Source organism: Marmota flaviventris, chromosome 12 (assembly GCF_047511675.1).
Source record: "Marmota flaviventris isolate mMarFla1 chromosome 12, mMarFla1.hap1, whole genome shotgun sequence".
Classification (NCBI taxonomy): Eukaryota; Metazoa; Chordata; class Mammalia; order Rodentia; family Sciuridae; genus Marmota; species Marmota flaviventris.
The window spans coordinates 32091000-32112199 of NC_092509.1; the positions used below are offsets into that span (position 1 = coordinate 32091000).

The 21200-nt window shown below is 39.2% G+C and overlaps 1 protein-coding gene across 1 annotated transcript in view; it reads left to right on the forward strand.

Moving 5' to 3' along the window:
- Positions 1 to 21200, forward strand: part of Pip4k2a (phosphatidylinositol-5-phosphate 4-kinase type 2 alpha) — a 158705-nt gene that overhangs the window by 109595 nt on the left and 27910 nt on the right. The window contains exons 4-5 of the mRNA XM_027928672.3: positions 3295 to 3447; positions 18754 to 18900. Of these exons, the coding sequence (XP_027784473.1) occupies positions 3295 to 3447; positions 18754 to 18900 (300 nt within the window). The remainder of the gene's footprint in view (positions 1 to 3294; positions 3448 to 18753; positions 18901 to 21200) is intronic.

Below are 21200 nucleotides of genomic sequence, written 5' to 3' on the forward strand. Positions count from 1 at the left end.
TACTAAATTTGATATATTTTATGTTAATAGTGAAATGAAAGGTACATTCTAAATTTTGACAAAATTGCATTGATTACTTGAAAACCAGGAGCCTTAAAATGTTTTTGTTTTTGTTTTTTCCCACATTCTGAAAGTACATATTGTGGGTTGAGACTTCTGAAGGGATTACTAAAAAGAACAAAAGTTGACACAGAATCAGATACAGTTTATGCCCAAAGGGCTTAAAAACAGCATACTACAGGGATGCAGCCACATCAGTGTTTATCGCAGCACAGTTCACAATATCTAAATTGTGGAACCAACCTAGATACCCTTCCAGTAGATGAGTGGATAAAGAAAATGTGGTATATATATACACAATGGAATATTACTCGGCATTAAAAGACAATAAAATCATAGTATTTGCAGGTAAATGGATGGAGCTGGAAAATATAATGCTAAGTTAAGTAAGCCAATCCCAAAAAACCAAATGCTGAATGTTTTCTCTGATATAAGGGTGCTGATTCATATTGGGGATGTAGGGGGAACATGGGAGGAATAGACGAACTTTGGGCAAAGAGGGTGGTAGGAGGGAGGGGGAATGGGGGTAAGAAAGATGATGCAATGAGATGGACATGATTTCCCTAAGTACATGAATGAAAACACGAATGGTGTGACTCTTCTTTGTGTACAACCAGAGACATGAAAAAATGTGCTCTATATGTGTACTATGAATTAAATTGCATTCTGGTGTCATATATAACGAATTAGAATAAATAAATTTTTTAAAAAGGATTAAGACATAGCCAGTATCCTAATGCAAAGTCTGAACTAATTGATTATAACTTTGTCTTTGAAATTGAAGGCAAAGAATTTGGGAGGAGTCAACTTTATTAAATGTTTACTTAATGAATACAGTGAATGCCATGAATTTATAAAGTTCCTTATTTTAACCAAACCAGAGTTGGAGAGAATATAATGGGAAAGGCATTAATGCAGATAAGTGTGTCATTATAACGCCTGGAGTACACTACACTCTGATCCTTATGTGCCAGATGAGACACTATCACAATTCAGTAGACCCTTGTATCTCACATGTGGTCCACAGACCACCACGATCAGCATTGTCAACTTCTTAAAATGCCCCACCCCAACCTCTCGGATCAGAATCTGCATTTTAGTGTGGTCCCAGGTTCAGTTGCTCATTGAACTTTATTGAAAAGGACTAGTGATACTGCTTTCCATTTTATTCTCCCCCTTGGCCCATGAGAGAACATTTTACTTTCTTATCTAAGATGTTCAAAACGATGAGCTATGAGACAGGTGCTGCTGTAATTCCATCTTGGCTAAATACAGTTATCCCTTACTATTCCCCACCCCCCTAAAAAGTTATTTTACATGAATTGTCAGTTTTACAAAGTTTATGGTCTGTTCCACCTGGCTTTCATGAAAGTTGATTGTTCCAGCTTTTATTTTATGCCTGAAGATAATTAAGTCTTACAATTCCTGAAGTTCTTGTTTTATTTGCAGAAGATGCCCCTTTGCAAATTGGTGTTTGGGATGAGAAAGTAAAACAATTAAAAAGAGCAACAATTGGAGAGGTTTGGGGAAACTCACACTTAAATCTCTAAAAGAGGATATTCACTTTGATTTTCTTCCTTGTTATTGTAAGTAGGAAATACAAAGGGAAAATTTTTAAGAACAAAAATAATGTTCATGTGAGGATAGTCATTTTCATCCTGAAAATCCTTTTCCTCATTCTCAATGAATTTCAGTTGTCTTGGGAATAATTTAACACTCTCAAATCCTGCTGGTTAAAGTCACTGGGAGTTAACACTGATTTTTTTTTTTCATCTTAAGTTTTCTAATGAGCTAAGGAAAGCAGATTTGGTTAATTGACATTCTCCATTCTGCACTTTGGCAGGTGCACCTGCCTGCACTCGGATCTGAGGTGGGCTGTCATAGAATGTAACAGACCACTGTGGCAGTGCCAGGACACATCCCAAGGATTGAGAATGAGCTCATGAGAATTGAGAGTGCCCCCTTCAAATCTAGGGCCTCCATGAGCTTCTGGGCCACTGCAATTTGATTCTCCCTTAGATAGCTGGACACTGCTGGATTTCATCCAGAAAGGAAGGAAAGGATAAGGAGTCTTCAATATACAAGATAGCAAGGAACACTTTCCTTGAAATCTATGGGGCATAGATGCTACCTTCCTCTTGTTGTAGGAAGTGTGATACTTCCTACGACAAAACAAGGGTGTCATGTTCCCTGAACTAGACAACATTGGGTTCACTGGCCTTTGAATGCCCACTTTTAGAGAGGAAGTTGCCTTTGAATCCCACATGTAGTTCAATGAGGCCCAGCACAAGAGCACAGTTAGCAGCAATGAAGGACAGACTTCCTCAGGTGCCAGAGTTTGTTACTTCCGCTAATCTAATGACCAATATCAGAAAGATGGGGAAAGGTGGGGAGGTTCTGCAGAAGAGGAGACACAAAGGGAAGTTGCTTATGGGAGAAGAGGTAGATGTCCCTAGCTAGTATCAACAGCACAAATGAGACACCGTAATGAAATAATGCCAGGAGAGTCCTACTCAGAGGCCTTCCCTGTTCACCCTCCAGGGCATCAGTCGTGCTCAGAAACATTAGAAGAAGGGTGGGTAGAAAATGGACCCATCTGGAATCTTCTGAGAAGCTCTTATAGAATAAGAGGTTCCTTCCTCCTTTTTAGGCAGCATAGTTTACTAGTTGAGAACTTGATCTCTGAACCAGCCATACCAGAACTGGAATTCTAGCTCTTCCCTTATTAGCTGTGTGACCTTTGCCCTGTTACTAAACCTCTCTTGTCCCATTTCCTTACTTACCAAAGGATGGTGATAATGATACCACTGCAAATGAATCTTATCAGAATGGGGAGAAGTGCCCTGTGCAAAATGCTGGTACACACTCGTCATGTAAGGGAATGTTTGGTGGCTATGAAATTTTCTTTCATAACTGGAACCTAATCTTATCCAGAAGAAAAATTCGAGTCATGTCTAATTCTGAAAAGAACAGCAAGGTGAATAAAGTAACTGTGACCCTAATTCTGGATATCAGCCTGCTCTGAGAATATTGGAATCACAGTACTTGCCCAAGCTGTTTCCATTTCATTTGAAAGACTTGCAGTTTGAGTTACGATGAATATAAAATAGTGTCAGCCTGCTTGTCAACTTTTTCCAAGCACAAATGTTGCTATCACAACAAATTACTTGGGCATCAGAAATCCCCACCTCTAACCAATTTTCTTCCCTCTTCCCCCTTTCCCTAACCGGGAAGAATTCCTTGACCAGAAGTGCACCCCTTCCTAACGACTCCCAGGCACGCAGTGGGGCACGTTTTCACACTTCCTACGACAAAAGATATGTCATCAAGACCATTACCAGTGAAGACGTGGCCGAGATGCACAACATCCTGAAGAAATACCACCAGGTAATTTTTCTTTATCTGTATGTGAATCTCTGAGAAGGTTAACATCCATGCCCAAGTGTCATCAAGGCCAAAGGTCTCAATATGTAGTTAGGAAATGATGAGATGTGTTTGACATAAAAATCTCCTGTCATCCATTGTTCTAAAGGGAATGTGGCCAGATTCCTGACAGTTCATGTTTAAGACTGTGTATGTTATAGAGGTCATTATGTATATAATGCTTTTCCTAAATACCCTTCTGTATGATCGCTTCAGTGATCACCACTGGTCTTCAAATCATTCTGCTTAAGATTTGGAAAATTTCCAGAAGATTTTGCCTGTACCAGAAGTTAAATGTTGACTTCTGAGTTTTTAATCCACCTACATCTCCAAGTCTCATTCTGCTCCCACTTTTCCTTCCTGTCAGAGTTCTAGAAAAATGCACCAAATAGCCCCATTCTACTGTGGAGGAATTTCTCCAATTGTAGGTGTATTGGTCTAGGTCTTGCCCCTTTTCATTCCTAAATATTATCCCTTTGTAATTGCCCTTCAGAATGAAACTACCAGACCGTCTTGGGTTCAGATCTCAGCCTTATCACTTACTGACTGATTTCTGGACTTTGAGACTGAGTTTCTTCATTTATACATTAAGGGTATTAACACCTAATCGCAGAGTCCTGAAAAGTAAATGGGAATGAATACCAAGTACTTAGCACAGTATCTGTCACACAGTAGGAGCTGAGCATATGGTGGATGTGTTGGCAGCCGCACTGTTATCAAGATAATGTCTATTGTATAACAATAAGTCATCTTGAGAAATTGTGGTCTTATGAAATGAATATGACCATTGCTGCAATATTACAGGCATCATTCTTAGATGATTAGAACTGGTATTTGAAACACACACACACACACACACACACACACACACACCGTCTGTCTTAGTCTCCTTTGTCTGAAATAACAAAATCCCATAAACTGGGTGGACTAAACAGCAAAAATTTACTTCTCAGTTCTGGAGCTGGCAACTTGAAATGAGGGTGCCTGCATGGTCAGATTCTGGAGAGGCCCTCTTGCTGGCATGTAGATGGCTGCCTTCTTATGGTATCCTCACATGGAAGGAAGAACAGAAAGCAAAAGCTCTCTGCTACCTCCTCCAGTGAGGGTACTAATTCCATCACAAGGACTGCACCTTCATAACCTAATTACCTCTCAATGGTGATTTGGATTTCAACATAATGAATTTGGGAGGATACGAATATTCAATCCATAGCAGAGTCCAAATTCTCCTTAGAGGTAAAGATTGTCTTTCACAGATAATATTCAAAATAAAGTGCTTCAAGCCCTGACTGCATTAGGACAATGCTCAAAGACTTTAAACCATCACAATTATTAAGTATCAGCTTCTCAGAATATCTACTTTGAAGGCAGCACTTATTTGTATTTGTGACTGTTTAAAAGTATTACTTTGGGTCATGCTTCATGCTCAAATACTACACATTATTTCCTGGCAGTGCTATTCTTCCAGTCTTTGCAAATGTGATCAGTGGCATTTTACTTGCACTGAAGTCTATAACAATCTTTGAGCCACGTTCTGTTTCTGTAAACTTGGTACCGCCTCTGATTTATTTTCTTAAAAGCATTAGTCAGTTTCTAAATTCATTTAACATCTCACATGTCTTTTATAGCATTTATTGCCTTTGAAATTTGTTCTGCCAGGCTCAGGCTATTGCCTATGATAAAGGGAATTTAAAGTGCTCAGAGAGTACCTACCAGAGGGAAGACACCAAGGCACTGGCTTCTGAATGAATTAAATTGCAGGTTGCAGCTTTTAACTCTTCACCTGTTCATTTTTCATGTTCAAGTTCCCCGCTCTTGAATTTGATGCATACTCACACAATCTTTTTACACTTCCTTTCAGTTGGCTCACAGCATTCAAAGCAAAGCAATATCTCATGACTCATGAGAACATATTATTCTGACAAAGAGCTGTGACACCATTCTAATAAAATGTGACACACAATTCAGGTAGCCACTTCTTGATGACAACTTTTGAGTTCACAGTCTTTTGATGTTACAGAAATCACAGTTTGAAATGTTTTCTCTGGGGTACTTACTCTGACCTAACATTACAGATTAGACATACCCCCAGTGTCACAGAACACATTGGGACCAGTCTGTTGGCACACTGCAGGAGCTATAAAGTGCTAAAGATTTCTTTTTGTACCACTTCTACAAAATCGTTATTTTGGGTATTTTTTTTTTATTCAGAAAGTCTCATTTAGCCCATATCTATTTTTTGCCTTCTTAAAAATAGAATATTTTAGATATTATTGAAAGGTTCATGATGATTGAGAATGATTATTATTAATACAATTTACTTAAAGGACACTAAGTTGAAATCAGGAGACATAGATCCTACCTTGTTAGGAACCTGTTGTGTCAACAATCTCTGAACTCAATTTTCTCATCTACATTTCATTCCTTTACCTGTTTTATTCAGGTATTTACTCCAGAACGATGTAAAGTAGCCTTCAAGAAAGTTTGAAATACAAGATAGAATAAATGGGGGAGAAAAGGGAAAATAGAATGTAGGAAGGAACAAGTTGGAGCCTGGAAGAGTCTTAGTAGCACGACTGCTACTCTGAGGGCCACTAATGTGACCCAAGCTTCCAAAGCAGCAAAGAAAGAGCAACCTGAGTTAGCTGCACTCTGTTGCTAAGGAGAAGTACAAACAACTATTTTTGATATAAAATCCAACAGGATTGTCTCCAGGGAGTTCCCCAGAGAAGACACAGGACATCCAATCCTATGAACAACATCCTTTCCACAAGCTGCAAAACACACAAGAATGTTATAGATCTTTTTAAAAAATAATCACCAGTCTGGACTGCTAAAACCACAGTGACATGTCATTTTTATTTAGTGAACACAGCTCTGCAGAGAGGCGGGGAAACAATGCTCACTGGCCACCTGACCCTCCATCAGACTGGCTTCCATGGAATATTCTTCAATTGCCCTTCTCAAAAGCACTTCCAGGCAAGGTTTTGATAACTAGTGCATGGAGGGAAGCTCAGTCTACACGCCCTTATGTGATTCCGTGTGCCCAAACACAGGCCTCCCATCTGGAGTCCTCGGAGGTCCTCTCAAGCTTTGTCATTCTCTCATTCTGTTCTGAGATGCTCAGAGACATTTGATGTGTAACTATTAGGCCTTTATTCTTACTTAAGGTAGGTCTAAACTGCTTCTGTCCTCTGCTTCAGTGGTGACTGTCAATTCTTCTATTTCTTTTTGCTTTTTGTTACTTGTGCTTTATAATTAGCTGTGCTTCTCAGGTCTCAGCATCCTCAGCCATGTGTTCCCCACTGTGTCTCGAGGGCTGGCCCAGGACACGCCCCAGCAAGCAATTAAGTCTGTCCAAATTGTATAGCAATAGAGGAGATGGGCTCTGGAGAGGGCCCCTCCTGTGGAGCATATTAGATGGACTTTCTGGCAGCTTTGGTTGCTCCATAGCCATTTCCTCACCTTTTCTTTTCCTTTGTTGTTTTTTGTTTTAGTGAAATGACATTCACAGTTGCAGCTATATTCTGGAGGGTTAAAACTACCACAAAACCATCATCTGGTGAGGTTGCTTGTTATTCAACTAAATTCTTTTGGGATTAATTTTCTGACAAATCATCCTTACCAGCAGTGTGGTGTGGCAGGTAGTATGGAGCAGAGACTGGGAAACATCACATCCCAGTTTTGCCCCTGACCAATGATGTGACCTAACCTTTTGACTTCTGCTTCTTAGTCTAAAAATTTGGATCCTAGTACTGCTTTGTTTGGGTATTGTGCCTCTTAGGTGAATTCAGGCTTATGAATTCATACTTATATAAAGAAGTGCTATAGAAGTGATTGAATAAGATAATTAATTGCCATTCTTGTGTTCCACTTCTTATATCCCAATGCTGAAATGATCCCAATGTCAGTCATTAACTCTTTCAATCCACTAGAGGGCCTGGTTTCTGGCAAAGCCCTGCACTGATGTAGGTTTATGAAGATTTGAACTATAAGGAGTTAGGATTTTCTTGCAGGTTTTGGGCCCTTGCCCTATTCTTTATTTGATGCCCAGATTCTACCCTGATTCCACTCTGCGCTAAGAATGGACAGCATCATCTCTCAGACCACTGGAAAATTCATATTATGTATAGCATACTTCATAAATCTCTTTCATTTAATTTTCTTTAATTAGGAATATAATGTTTTGGTATAAATACCCTTTTTTTTCAAATTTCTGCTTGACTACAACAAACTCCGATCTTATACATGATGATTATCAACTAATTAGCTAAACCACATCAGAATAACATTTAAAAAAATAGGAATCTAATTTTTCCTAAGTTGGCTGATTACCCCCCCCCCACCCACACACACACCTGAACTATTGGCTATCATATAGCTTCAGCTTAAATTAAAATTAAAAGATAATGATGTTCTGTCCTTTTAGCTAAGATCTAGTATAAAATTCAGAGACACTGTCAGTAAAATTTTAGAACTTTTATAGGACTTACAGCATAACTTTTGGAAAGTTACAAGGTACGTGATCAAGGAAGAACTTACAAAAATAGCATTAAAAATAATATTTTAAGCTTTTGAAATATACTGTTTAAACAAGAATGGGAAGTTATGCTCCACATATGTATGATATGTCAAAATACATTGTACTGTCATGTAAAACTAAAAAGAACAAATTTTTTAAAAAACAAATATAGGGTTTAAACTTTTTTTTTATTTCAAAGTGCCTGAATCAATAAATTGATGAAATTAATAAAACAAGTTCAAAACTGTCCTTAAGTTAGTGCCTTAACTTTCAGTAGAGGATTTTAGTGTGAACATAACTTCCTTAGATTACCTTTGTTTATCCTCCCCTGAGAGACAGTGGCATTGGTATTATTATTTGAAGGATGAGGCATAAGTAGAATAAAACTGAGACACTAAATGCAAAAGAATAAGGTGGGTGGTTCTAAAAGAGAAAAGGTAATGGGTTACATTAGTGCTTCTCAGACTTTGACTGTGACAGACCTGAGAATCCTGTGGAAATGCAAGTTCTGACTCAGTGCCCCAGGACAGGTCAGTACCTGCGATTTGAAACAGAACATTCTGAGCTCTCTCCTGAGTCTGCCCTTGGACTTTCTTGTTTGTTTTTGTTTTGCTTTAGAGACAGATAACTTGCTATGTTGTCCAGGCAGGCCTCAAACTCCTGTACGCAAGCAATCCTCCCACTTCAGTCTCCCAAATAGCTGGGACCATAGATGTGCACCACCACTGTCCTGGTCTTTGTCTTTTCATTCACTCTCTGGAGGAATGGCCAGTTGGAATTTGAAAAGTACTTTAAGATTCTGCATCCTATAAGTACCAAAGCACTCTGAGACCTGAGCTCCCACCAGACCCTCTGCTGCCAGAAAAAGCTGTGACACTTTGCTTGCTTTCTCCTGGAAACCTCGGGAAGGTGTTTGCCATCATGGAGTTTCTTCTGCTCTCAGAATATGTGTAGTCCTCTGGTCTCAGCATTCTCAGCCGTTTGGTCCCCCAGCATCTAGAGGGCTGCCCAGGACACTCCCCTATAGCAGTTTTTCTCCAGTTTCTAGAAATTTCATAGTTCTTTTCTCTTTAAACGTTATCTCTGTCCTGTATTTCCCCCCTTTATTCTCTCTGGGAGCTATATATTTAACATTCTCACTGTGGCCCTGCAGTCTTTAATTTTAATTGTTATTTTTACTATTTTCTATCCTGCTCACTTCTGGGCAATTTTCTCTGCTGTATCATCCATTTCCTCAGCTGTTTTAATCTATTGTCTCACCTGTCCAATGAGTTTTTTATTTCAACAATTATCTTTCTAATCTCAGAAGTATTCCTAGAAACTTCTTCCAAATCTGCCAGTTCATTACTGGGGATTTTTGTTTGTTTGTTTGTTCTGTTTTGTTTTAATATGCTTGTCTCTGAAGCTGCATCTTTAATAAAGAAAAAAAAAGTGCTGGGGATTAAACCCAGGGCCCACATGAGCTAAGCAAGAATTCTATTACCGAGCTACATCTCCAGCCATGATGTTTCATCCTTTAAAACATTTTGTGCATAACTGCTCAAAATCTGTTTCTGGTGGTCTTAACCTCTGCAACTCCTGGTTTCTGAAATTTGCTGGGTCTCATGTCTGCTGACCCTCATACAGTGACCTGCCAAACCATTATGCACACCCAGACTTTGGGGGCAGCATGTTGATCATGGATCAATGCCTGTGCAAGGCAGAGGAAAGAAATAAGATTGGGCAGAGGGAGAAGTCACAGTGCCATTGTCCTGATGGAGCCTCAGCCATGCTGGTGGGCACTGTGGAGTATGAAAGCCAGAAGGAGCTGTACCTGTGGGCCATCCACAGCTAAGTGGCAAGGCATCTCTATAGAGATCTAATTATCACTTCTCCCTGGACCACACTTGCCTTGCTGAGTTCATTGCTTATCCTTATCTCTGGAAGGCCTTGGAAGGTCTCAGAGCCTGATTAAGGGGAGCTGTTTCCCCAGAGAGTTTTGTCTCTGCAGAGAAAGGTGCTCCCCATTCAGGACCCAACCAGCCCCCTTCACCCTCCTCACTGAGGTTTTCTGTGATGGGTTCTATCCAGCACCTCATGGCTGCTGCCACCTCTGCAGCCCACACTATCTGGGGCCCTGAACTCTCTACCTGCTCCTGGGCACACCTGCTCCAATATCCACCCCCTCCCCACCTTGGTCCCAGGCTATGTTACTCAGGACACAGCTCTGGGATATTTGAGGGCTGAGGGGACAGGTCTGGAACCCTCCAGTCTTTGATAGCAGCTAAGCTTCCTGTTAGGCATTCCCCATTAGTTGTGATGCTCAAGCAGCCATTCTGCTTCTCAATTATAGTAAATTCGATCTGTGATCATGATAAAATACTTTTTGATATGTTTTATGAAGTTATTTCATTCTTGATGCTATTCATAGATCTTTATTGTAGCATGGAACAAATGGTATTAAGAGCAGCATTTGCATTTGCACATATTCTTTCTATCTTAATGCTAAGAATCGCTGTAAGCACCACAAAAGAATGTGTGTTCCTTTTAAGCCTGGTTTTTCTGAAGCTTAAGAAAAGCAGTCGAGTTTTGTATTTACATTTGCTTAAATGAAGTCATCTTTATGTTCTTCTTTGAATTCAAAACTATTCAAAGCCAGAATACATTTTATTAATTGATACTTACAGACCATATCTCAAAACATACCAAAGCAGGAATTCAGGGGGTTTGGATTATTTATTTCTTTGGTCATTCTAAAACAAAGCAATCAGATTGGCTTGAGTCCTTCCTCCCCCCTCCTCCTTCCCCCTGCCTTTCTTCCTTTCTTCCTTTCTCCTTTCTCCTATCTTCACCTCACTCTTTCTCTCTGTTGTTGGGGTGGCCTGTAAACATAGCCAGAGGCACAATAAGGATTACAGATAATTTAACCTTTCAAAAACATTAAGTGAAACAAGACTTTACATTGAAGTATTAATTTGATGCTATATTAAATTGTCACTTCAAGCCTCTAAAAAAAAAATGAGTGAAACGTGATAATAACAGCAATTTCCGAAAGCCAGAGCCCAGGTTCACACTATCACGCGGAGATATAAATATTTATCTGTTGGAGCACATCACTTAGAACCCTCTCTGCTGAAACCTTCAGTCAGCTGTGAATCTTTTAATGGCATTTCATTTTGCATGAGAAGAGCAACAAATCAGGGATTCATAATACTTGTTATTCTCAGTGACTGCCTAAGAGCAAAGAGAACTGAGATCTTGTGGCTGTTAACATTTTGTATGTTTTTGAAAGTCTGCTTCCATGATGTCAATTTATCAGTGCATCACAGTTGTAACAAGCCCACAGTTATACCAGAAAAAGTTCTAAGGAAACCAAGGAAGAAAGAAAATTTGCCTTTATTGATGATACCATGACATCACTTATAAATAAATTTTTGAAAAAAAGACAGAAAACAGTAATGACTGTTAATGTTGAAAACAGCATTTATAGACCAAACATTACCAGCAAATGTAAGTTTCTAAGAACACTCTTAGAAAAAAACAGAAGCCCCTGCATGATAAATAACTGAAAGAGGTGACATGGCATGCCCCACTATGAAAATAAAAGGGTGAACAATGCATAATAAAAAAAATTTTTTAAATGCAAACAGCTAATGCAATGAATTTAATGTGGAGAATATGGAAGCTGACCCCAAAAACAATTGTGATTATTGATTGATTATTTGACTGCATATAAGGAGTATAATAAAAACAGATGATGATCAAGTTCACTTTTTAAAATTTGGAACTAAATATTGAGCACCTATTCAGAGGAAAGCTTAGTGTTATTGTTGCATTGCAAGCATCTGAAAGTCACTGCTACAGGTCAGATGCGGTGGCTCACACCTGTAATCCCAACAGTTTGGGAGGTTTAGGCAAGGAGGATCACAAGTTCCAAGTCAGCCTCAGCAACTTAGTGAAACTCTAAGCAATTTAGTGAGACCCTGCCTCAAAATAAAAAAGTAAAAAGGGCTGGGGGTGTGGCTCAGTGGTTAAGTGCCACTGGGTTCAATCCCTGGTACAAAAAAAAAAAAAAAAGTTTGAAAGTCATCACTACAGATTCCAGAAAGGGGCTTCTTTGATGTTGGAAAAGAATTTTGCTGCAAGAGACCTGGGGAGCATTGTAGCACAGAGAGCAATGTGTGGGGTGGAGGAAAGCCGGATCTGAGGAGCCACTGACAGGAGCGCTCTTGAATATTACATAGATGTGCCTGTCCTTTCCCTGGAGAATAATCTCTAGTCTAATGTGTGCTCCTAATTTCAGGCCACACATGTGATGCAATGGCCAGTGTTGCTAAATGTTGGCCCAACAGGGGCCTAATCTCCCTTGATGGCACCTGTTGAGCCTGTAAATTGAAATGTTGGTACAACAGGTAGGAAACCCCATTTTGATTCTGCCTTTTTGCCAGTGGAGAAGCTACAAGAAGACAGTGGTTGAACATGGAAGAAATATTTGTACTTTTCTTAAAAAATAATCTTGAGGATTAAATAGTTACTTTTCCATTCTTATAATATAGAAATTAATCTTGCAGAAGGGAGAAAGCAGCCATCCTTAGATTGTCTTATAATTGAATCAGTAATGTTAAAAAGAAGTGGGTAGATGCTGAGGATATTTTTAACTTATGAAAAAATGCTCATGCCAAATAATAGATTATTAAAAGCATAACATTATGGTGCCCCCAATGCACCCTTATTATTTTTGAAGCACTTATTCAAGTTATTTTGTTAATTTTTTTGTGATGTTTAAGTTCTTAAAGGGAACAGTCTCAGTTGTGAGCCTAAAAGCACCAGAAGGTAGAAATAACTTTTTTATGTTTCTTGTCTATGTACAAAAATATTACCTTACTTGATACACAGATACATCAACATACGCAACATTATTCATCTTTGGAAGGTATTTTATGGAGATTCCTTAAAACTTAGAGTTTGCATCATGCATTTAAAATAAAACCATTTCTCGGAGATCATTTTAGGATCCCATCTGGTGCTCCTGGAAGTCTCCCTCCCTCCCTCCTTCCCTCCCTCCCTTTCCTGCCTTCCTTCCTTCTTCCTTCCCTGCTCCATTACCCCACCCCCACCCCCAACCCCCAGGTCTTGCTCACAGTGTTCTTCTTTTTCCTGCTTAAGCCATCTGTAGTCCCTGGGTCCCTCTCTTCCTGTTCTTAAGAGTGGGGCATCTTAAAAACAGCATGTTACTCCCTTGTTCACGTGCAGGACCCCCTAAGTACCACATCTAAGCAGTATTAAGACAGAAGACCCCTCCTCCTCTGCAGGGGTGAAAATAGGAAGGTGTCAAGGGCAGGGAGCAGACAGCCTTGGATTGCTGTGATCCTGCAGTTTAAAGAGGTCATTATTTATCAGTTTTATAAGTTCACACATTCTTGGGGAAGTTGGGACAATTTTAAGTGTGGATTCTATATAAACCATTGAGCATAATTCTTTGGTCTTATTTAGTAATAAATTATATCCCTCCTTCCCTTAAAGTTGTATTCCTCATGTGTGGCTTTATGGTGCAGAGAGTGCTGAAACACCCAGTAGTGCAGTTTCCCCAGACAGTAAAAGCTCTAGAACATCCGCATTCCTTTCCAAGTTTACCCCTAGGTTAACCATGCAACAGTGGTTTTTATAAGATTAACATCCTTAAAGAATTATTTTGTGATACCTTCTTTTTCTTCTTTTATGATTGCCATATGCCTTTAACTACCCCCATCCCCCACATTTTTCTCATATCATATTCTTCATTTATCTTAGCCATCATGCATCATGATAAAAACTCCTGGGCTTGTCTTTCATCACAAATCACGTTGGATTTTCTTCTGTTTTCAAATTCCAGAATCTTCACATTTACAACAGAGGTGAAAGTTATGGTATTAATTACGAACATAGTGGAGAATGTAGACATCTGTAAGAAAATTCTTAGGTTACTTTTTAAATTAGTTCCATTCATTTATTTGTCTAAGTCATTTATTAAGTACCCTTACATACTACGTCCCACCCACTAAGCACAGGAGATTTTACATTGAATAAAATTGACACAGTGCTACCTTTATGGAACTTATAATTGGCATGGAAACCTCATTAAACTAATTTTATTCTTTGTGAGTGTGAAACTCAATAGAAAGATTGTTGACTGGATATGATAAGCTTGGGAGGTACTGATAGAAATGCCTATTAACAGCATTAGAATGGGATGAGAGAGCCTGCCAAGGTGGAGGCCCTGAGGAAATCCCACATTTCATGGGTACATACAGGAGGCAGAATTGACCAACAGGTCGGAAAAGGGTTGAGAGAATGAAAGGAAGAAAACCAGGAGAACATGGTATCCCAGAAGCCAAGGAAGAACGTCAGTCAGGAAAGATCCTAAACAACAGGGTCACTTGCTCAGAGAAACACTGAGAAGCGTCTGTACCGATATTTGACCACTTGAGGGTCGCTGATGATCTTAGTGAGAATAGTCACACTGAAGGGGAGGAGGGCACAATTCAGGAAGCAGTATGTTCCAGAATGGATGGGAGATAAGAAAGAACCAAAGTGTAGACAGATCTTTCCACAAGTTGTGAGAGAGAGAAAGTGACACCACAGATGAAGAGATGTGGGGTTAAAGAAAAGGGATTTTGTTTACTTTTATTTTTATTATAAACATTTTCAAACATTCAGAAAATTGGTACCCATCATCAAGTATTTAACAACTGACATTTTACCATGTTCATATTATTTTGGTTTTGTGCTCAATTATTTCAAAGTAAATGACAAACACTATTCCCTCTATGAATACTTTAATGTGCTTCTCTAAAATATATCTTATCACACTAACAACATAGACAGTTAATTCCTGATATCACCAGATACCCAGCGAGTGGAGTTCTCACATGTCCCCAGCTGCTCTCACAAGGCTAATCCAGTCACTGCCAGACAGTTCTTCGTGTCACTGCATCCCTAATTGAGGGAGTGTTTTGATTTTTGTACTTGTTTTATGCTGAGAAGCTGCCAGAGGGACACAGGTTGAGGCTCCTGGGCTGGGAGGGGATGATGCCTGAGAACCCAATGAGATAGATCCCAGGATGGCACAGAGCCTGGCCGTGGAAGGAGCTCCACCATCACCCCTCCCACTAGAGCATGGGGTGGGCTGTGGAGCCACACTGCAGCTGCTGGGAGATTTGGCAACAGGAAACCAAGACTATGTAAACTTCTGGGTGTGAATTTTATTTTATTTATAAGGTACATAGGGACGAGAACCAAGTCTGTTCCCTGCTGTATGGTTGGCACCACTCAGTGCTAGACATTTAACGGATGTTTAATAAGCATTTTTAATATGAATTTATAAATGGATATTAAGAGCAGGGGGTGGTTAAGGTTTGAGGAAAATGTAAAAATTTCAATTTACAAATAATATTTCCGTACTGCTTTTAATGCTTCAGGCTCTGTTCTAAGAATTTTGTAATCAATTTAGTTTTCACAGAGACACTATGCATTAAGTACTATTCTTACCCCTATTTTCCAGATGCAGAGAGATGAATAACTCTCACCCAAGTTCACAAAGCTAGTGACTGGTGTTGAGGGCCCAGCTAAAGCCATGAGCTTGAATTTACAATCTCACTGGTTTGGGGATCACCTCTAGCACTCTCTACGTGCAGGAGTCCTTGTAGATATGCTCATGTGTGTTAGGAGTTTGTGTGTGGCATCTCCAGAGTCAGCTGGTGATGAATTTAACAGACTTCTTTTCATTAACACCTGCACATAGCAGCATGTCATGCTGAAATACAGTGGACCCCAACCCTGGCTTCACAGCCCCACCTCACTCTTGCTTTACTAAAAGGCAGCAGTGAATCCTTTTCCTAGCGTCCCCACACACAAATACAGTGAATGGGTAGAATTTTCTGTTCCGCAAAATTTTGACGTTTCAGTGCTCTCTAAACTTTTAACACTAACTACATCTTGGCAGCATTGAATTCTAATAGATAGGCTTTGATATGATCTACGGCTTTGTACATGGGTATACACTCAGGAGTTTGAAGTTCATTTAATCTGTATTTTTCAAGATGTTCGCCAAAGAGCCCACAGGTGAGCCATGCCTTTGAGAACAAGTACACGTTGACACACTGTTGACGGATTAGATGAAATCTGATCTGATTTTTCATTGTAGAAATTTATCTAATCGTAAAAGTAGGGAAGTTGTAGAATGTAATCTGTATGGGGTGTTTTTCCCTTTAAAAAAAAAAAAAAAAACATGTCCATAATGTCCCATATAACACTGGAAGGATTGCTTTAATGTATTCGGCATGATCATGGTTAGCGTCCACTGTGAGCCAGGAATTCTGAGACTCTGCAGAGGTTTTAATCAAAGAGATATTCTCCACTGGCAGAACTTCTTACTGGTTGTCCAGGATGAGAATTCTATGACAGAACAGCACAAAAAGGAGTTGAGAAGCCAGTGCCCAGGGCAGTGGTGTATCTTATGGGCCTGAAATAACTACCACACACACAAAGAAAAATACCTACCACAGAATCCCTCTCAGAGCATACCCCCAGGACAGGGCTGGGTTTGGAGCCAAAACTCCAAAATAAGAATAACATTAAAATTAAAATTTCTTCTTCTTCTTCTTCCTCTTCCTCTTCCTCTTCTTCCTCCTCTTCTTCCTCCTCTTCTTCCTCTTCTTCTTCCTCGTCTTCTTCCTCTTCTTCCTCTCCTTCTCCTTCTCCTTCTTCTTCCTCCTCCTAATTGAACCCAGGGGTGCTTATTTACTGAGCCACATCCACAGCCTGTTTTTACTTTGCATTTTAAGACAGGGTCTGTCTAAGTTGCTGAGACTGGCTTTGAACTTGTGATCCTTCTGTCTCAGTCTCCCAAGCTGCTGGGATTACAGGAATACACCCTGAGCCCAGCTAAAATTTCTTAACAGGGTTATGAAGGAAAATTATTACCATCATCTGCAGCTGGAGGAAGACTGTATTTCAGTACACAGCTTTGTATGAGGTATTTTAACATACCGTTATTTGTCATCCCCACAACCACCTTCAAGGTGGGATTATGGTGCTTGTTTTCTGGGGAGGAAAAAAAATGAAACTACAGTGCAGAGTGATTTAGTTCCTTACACAAGATTCCACAGCTAGTAAATGGCAGCCTGAAGACATGCGTGCATGTCTCTCTAGTTTGCAAACCTTCCATCTTTTTACCTCACTTACACAATAGAGATGCCCACAATCTCTGTTAAGGCCCATTCGACCACCTTTCTCCAGGTGGGAAACAACAACCCTTTTTATTTTCTAGATCACATGTGAGACATTTTCTTTTCAGCCAAGCACTATCTACCACCTGTTATACATTAGTAAAATGCAAGTGGATTTATTATGTTTTGAAAGGAAAGAAATAGAAAATGTTCTATTCATCTGATTTCAAATAACAAGCTAAGATGAAACTCTACTCAGAAAATACATCAAATTAAATATATAGCTCAATTATTGTCAGTAAGAAAAAGTGTGGTGCATAGCATGTTTAAAATTTGTCAAAACTCTGGTGGCCAAAATTAAACCCAGATGCTGATGTTGTTCATCTTCAATGATAAAAACTAAGGCTCTTTAATTCATAAGATAGTTAAATGTTAACAGGGTTTACCACTAAGAAGTTTGGTAGAACATCCTAATTATTTTTATTAAATGTTGATTGTAAAGGGAAAAAAAAGAAAATTTCAAGCCATATATTTTTTTATAAAGGATCAAAATTTCCCAAAATACAACCATTACCATTAGACAAGCATTCTTCCAGGCATTTCTGTATAAATATGCACAATGCTTATGACGTTCACAGTATAGGAATCATGGTATTCATACTGTTTATTATCCTGGAGATTTAACACACATGTCATGGATATAAAAGGGCTTAATGGGAATCTTCTTTTGTCCCCGTTTTAAAGAAAGAAAAATGTAGCTTTCCTTTGAAAACCGTTAATAAAGAGCTACTTTCCAGGAGAAGTAGCTCCATCTTGTGGCCCTTTGGGGTATTATCATTAAAGACTTCCGGTCATGTTGTGTTTTTGCAACTTTTTTTTTAGTGTGTATGTGGCGGGGTGGGGGGGGGTGCTGCACACCTATCCCATATTTTGGCAACAGTGTCAGCCCTGGGGCTTGTCCAGTACACAGGATGGAAACCGCACAGGACCAGAGACTCCATCACTAGGTCTATGGAGCCAGTGTGAGCTCCATGGTAGCCAGGGCCCCTTCACACCCCTGCTCTTGTGGGCAGTTTAACTCTAAGTCTTAATGTCTTGGTGAGAAACAGAAAGCCTATGCTTCTAACACAAGGCTTTCTACAATTTCCTCTTTAATCTTGACGTCAGCAGCATTAAAGAAGCTGATCTTAGTGACCAACTCACTTTCCCTCCACCACATAAAGTCTACCAGGACTTCTGAAGTGGAAACAGAGGCCCCAGGTACAAGGGAATTTCAGAAAGGACCAATTGCTTGTGCTAATACCTTGCACCATCATCAAGTTTTTGACTTGACAAACTAGTTTAGAATGTTATGAAAAAAATCTTTGCAGATAAAATTGAGTTTTCTAACCTGTGTCTGTATCTAATGGGTGAGTAGTACAAATGCAATCATTTTCTGTAAATAGATATTTAATAGTTGCAGGTTTTTGCCTTGTATAAGCACCTGAGGCAGAAAATTTGTGTTTAACATCTAAATGAGCATCTTTTGATTGGAGATTTCCTTTTTCTTTCTCTCTTGTGCAGTACATAGTGGAATGTCATGGGATCACCCTTCTTCCCCAGTTCTTGGGCATGTACCGGCTTAATGTTGATGGAGTTGAAATATATGTGATTGTTACAAGAAATGTGTTCAGCCACCGTTTATCTGTATATAGGAAATACGACTTAAAGGTGAGATTGACTTTATTTTCATTAAATGACTCAAGCTTATTCATTCATGTACTAAATGTTGTAATTGATTATAACGAGTGTTTAGGAGGCACCCAGAGCTTAAAACTACCAGGAAATTAGCAATGCACTTCTTTGGGTAAAACAATCAGTACTTACTGACTTACCAAAGACACTGTACATATTAGAGATGTTGTATCTCTTTACTCAACATCAGCCGCCTACTGGGCACTGTCGTAGGTGCTGGGAATAGCATGATGAACAAAACAAACCGAACCTGTTCTCAAGGAGGTAGCATTCTGGGGGGTAAAGGCAGACAGTAAGAGTAATAAGTAAGCTACATCATCTATTAGGAAAGTGTCAAGTGTTTAGATAGAAACAAAGAGCGGGAGGGATGTAGGTTTAAATAGGGCATCAAGGAAGATTTAGCTGACAGGATGACATTAGAGAGACTTAAAGATGAAGAGATGAGCCAAAGGAAGAACATTCTTGGCCTTAAGCTTTGAAGACTTTTCCCCAAGACTTAGAGTGAGGAGGGCCTCAGGAAATTTTGAGAGTACAGTGATGTGTTCTGACTTCCAGAAACACTGACTCAATGGGAGAATGCCCAAGTTAAAGACTGTCACTCCATGACCTGCCTGCATGACCAATCCAGCTTGGGGGTCATTTTATAATTTATAAATAAAGTTTTATTGGAATGTTGCCTTGCCCATTGTTTCTGTATTATCTGTGGATACTTTTGCACTGTGATGGTGGAGTTGAGCAGTAACTATAAGGACCATTATAGACCACAAAGACTTGATTATCCTCGGACCCCTGGAAAAGTTTGCCTATCTCTGTTCTATAGCAGTTGGTGCTCAAGATTTTTAGTCTTATAACCCTTTCATGCTCATAAAAGAAGCCCCCCAAAAGCCTTTCCTTTATGTAGATTGTGTCTATAGAGATTTATAATAATAGAAGTTAATATGAGAAATATTTGTTTTAATTTATTTTAAATAGTAAAACCATTATACCTTAACATATTTTATGAAAATAAAAGGAAAAACAGTGAGTAGCATTGCTTTACAATTTTTGTAAATCTCTATAATGTCTGAATTAATATGGAATATCATATCTGATTGTACTATCAGTTTAACACGATGTTATTTGATTTCAGTAAAGGAAGAAAATCTGACCTTCCTTCCTGGGAAGGAAAGGGGTGTGTTTTAATGATTTTTTCACATAATTGTAGATATTCTTCTTTAATACTACACCAAAACTTGACAGTTGGTTATTTCTCAAAACATAGTTTCACTGTGGAATCTGATATCATATCATTGAATATTTTGTGCTCTTTATATTAAAATCCATTGGTCTGTTTGTACACATATGTAATTTTCTATTAGGAACATATTTGTTCCCTAAGTTATGTGGTTCTTCCAAATATCGGCACATTTCATTATTTCGTATCAAAAAAAGTCATATTAATATCATCACCAATCTCATTGGGAAAGTCTTTCATGTACTGGGAAGCTGGCAAGCTCAGGGTAGATATCAGTTCTTCAAAATTCTGGTTTTCTCTTAAAAGCTCTTTTATCATTATCAACAAATTGTGAAATGAGAGCACATAGCTCCCCAGCACACACAGGAGTCTGGCAGCTTTGTTCACATTTGAACAAACATTTGCCAGTTTCTCAGAGATAAACAAATATAGATTGTCAGTTTTTCTTTCAAGTAAAAATATTGTTTCATGAAAAAGGTGGCTAGTTCAGCTCATAACTGAAGCCATCACAGAAATGGTTCTTGAGAAACATTCTTTCTTTATAAACAAAAGTGCTTCATGCATACTTCCGCACAGAATAATGGAGGGGTATACTCCGTGGTCAAGATCTAAAGCAATTTATTTTAGTGCTTCATCAAGGACATTCTTAAGTGATGAGGTTTGTTTTGTTGTTTTTAAATGAGCAATATATCTAGTGCCGCTCTGTGCTTGTGGGCTAAGCTGCCGGCAGTTTTGTCCACTGATGTTTTTGCAGTATTCGTGTAAATATCAAGACAGTAAAAAGACTAGTAAAGTCTCCGTATTATAAAAGTACTCGAATCATTAAAATCAGTTTCGACTCTGCAGCCCCCAGGTTCTCAGCCACACTGAGAAATGCTAGTCCAAGTGAAGGAAATCTAGGCTCATCTCCCAGACCCGCTGCATCAATCTATCACTTACAGCCTTGCGCTCTTGCCTCCAAGTCTTAGCTCAAGCCATTTTGTTTCCTTGGAATTGTCCCTTGGGAAATCCCAGTCACCTTCCAGGGCTCCTGCTAGCACCA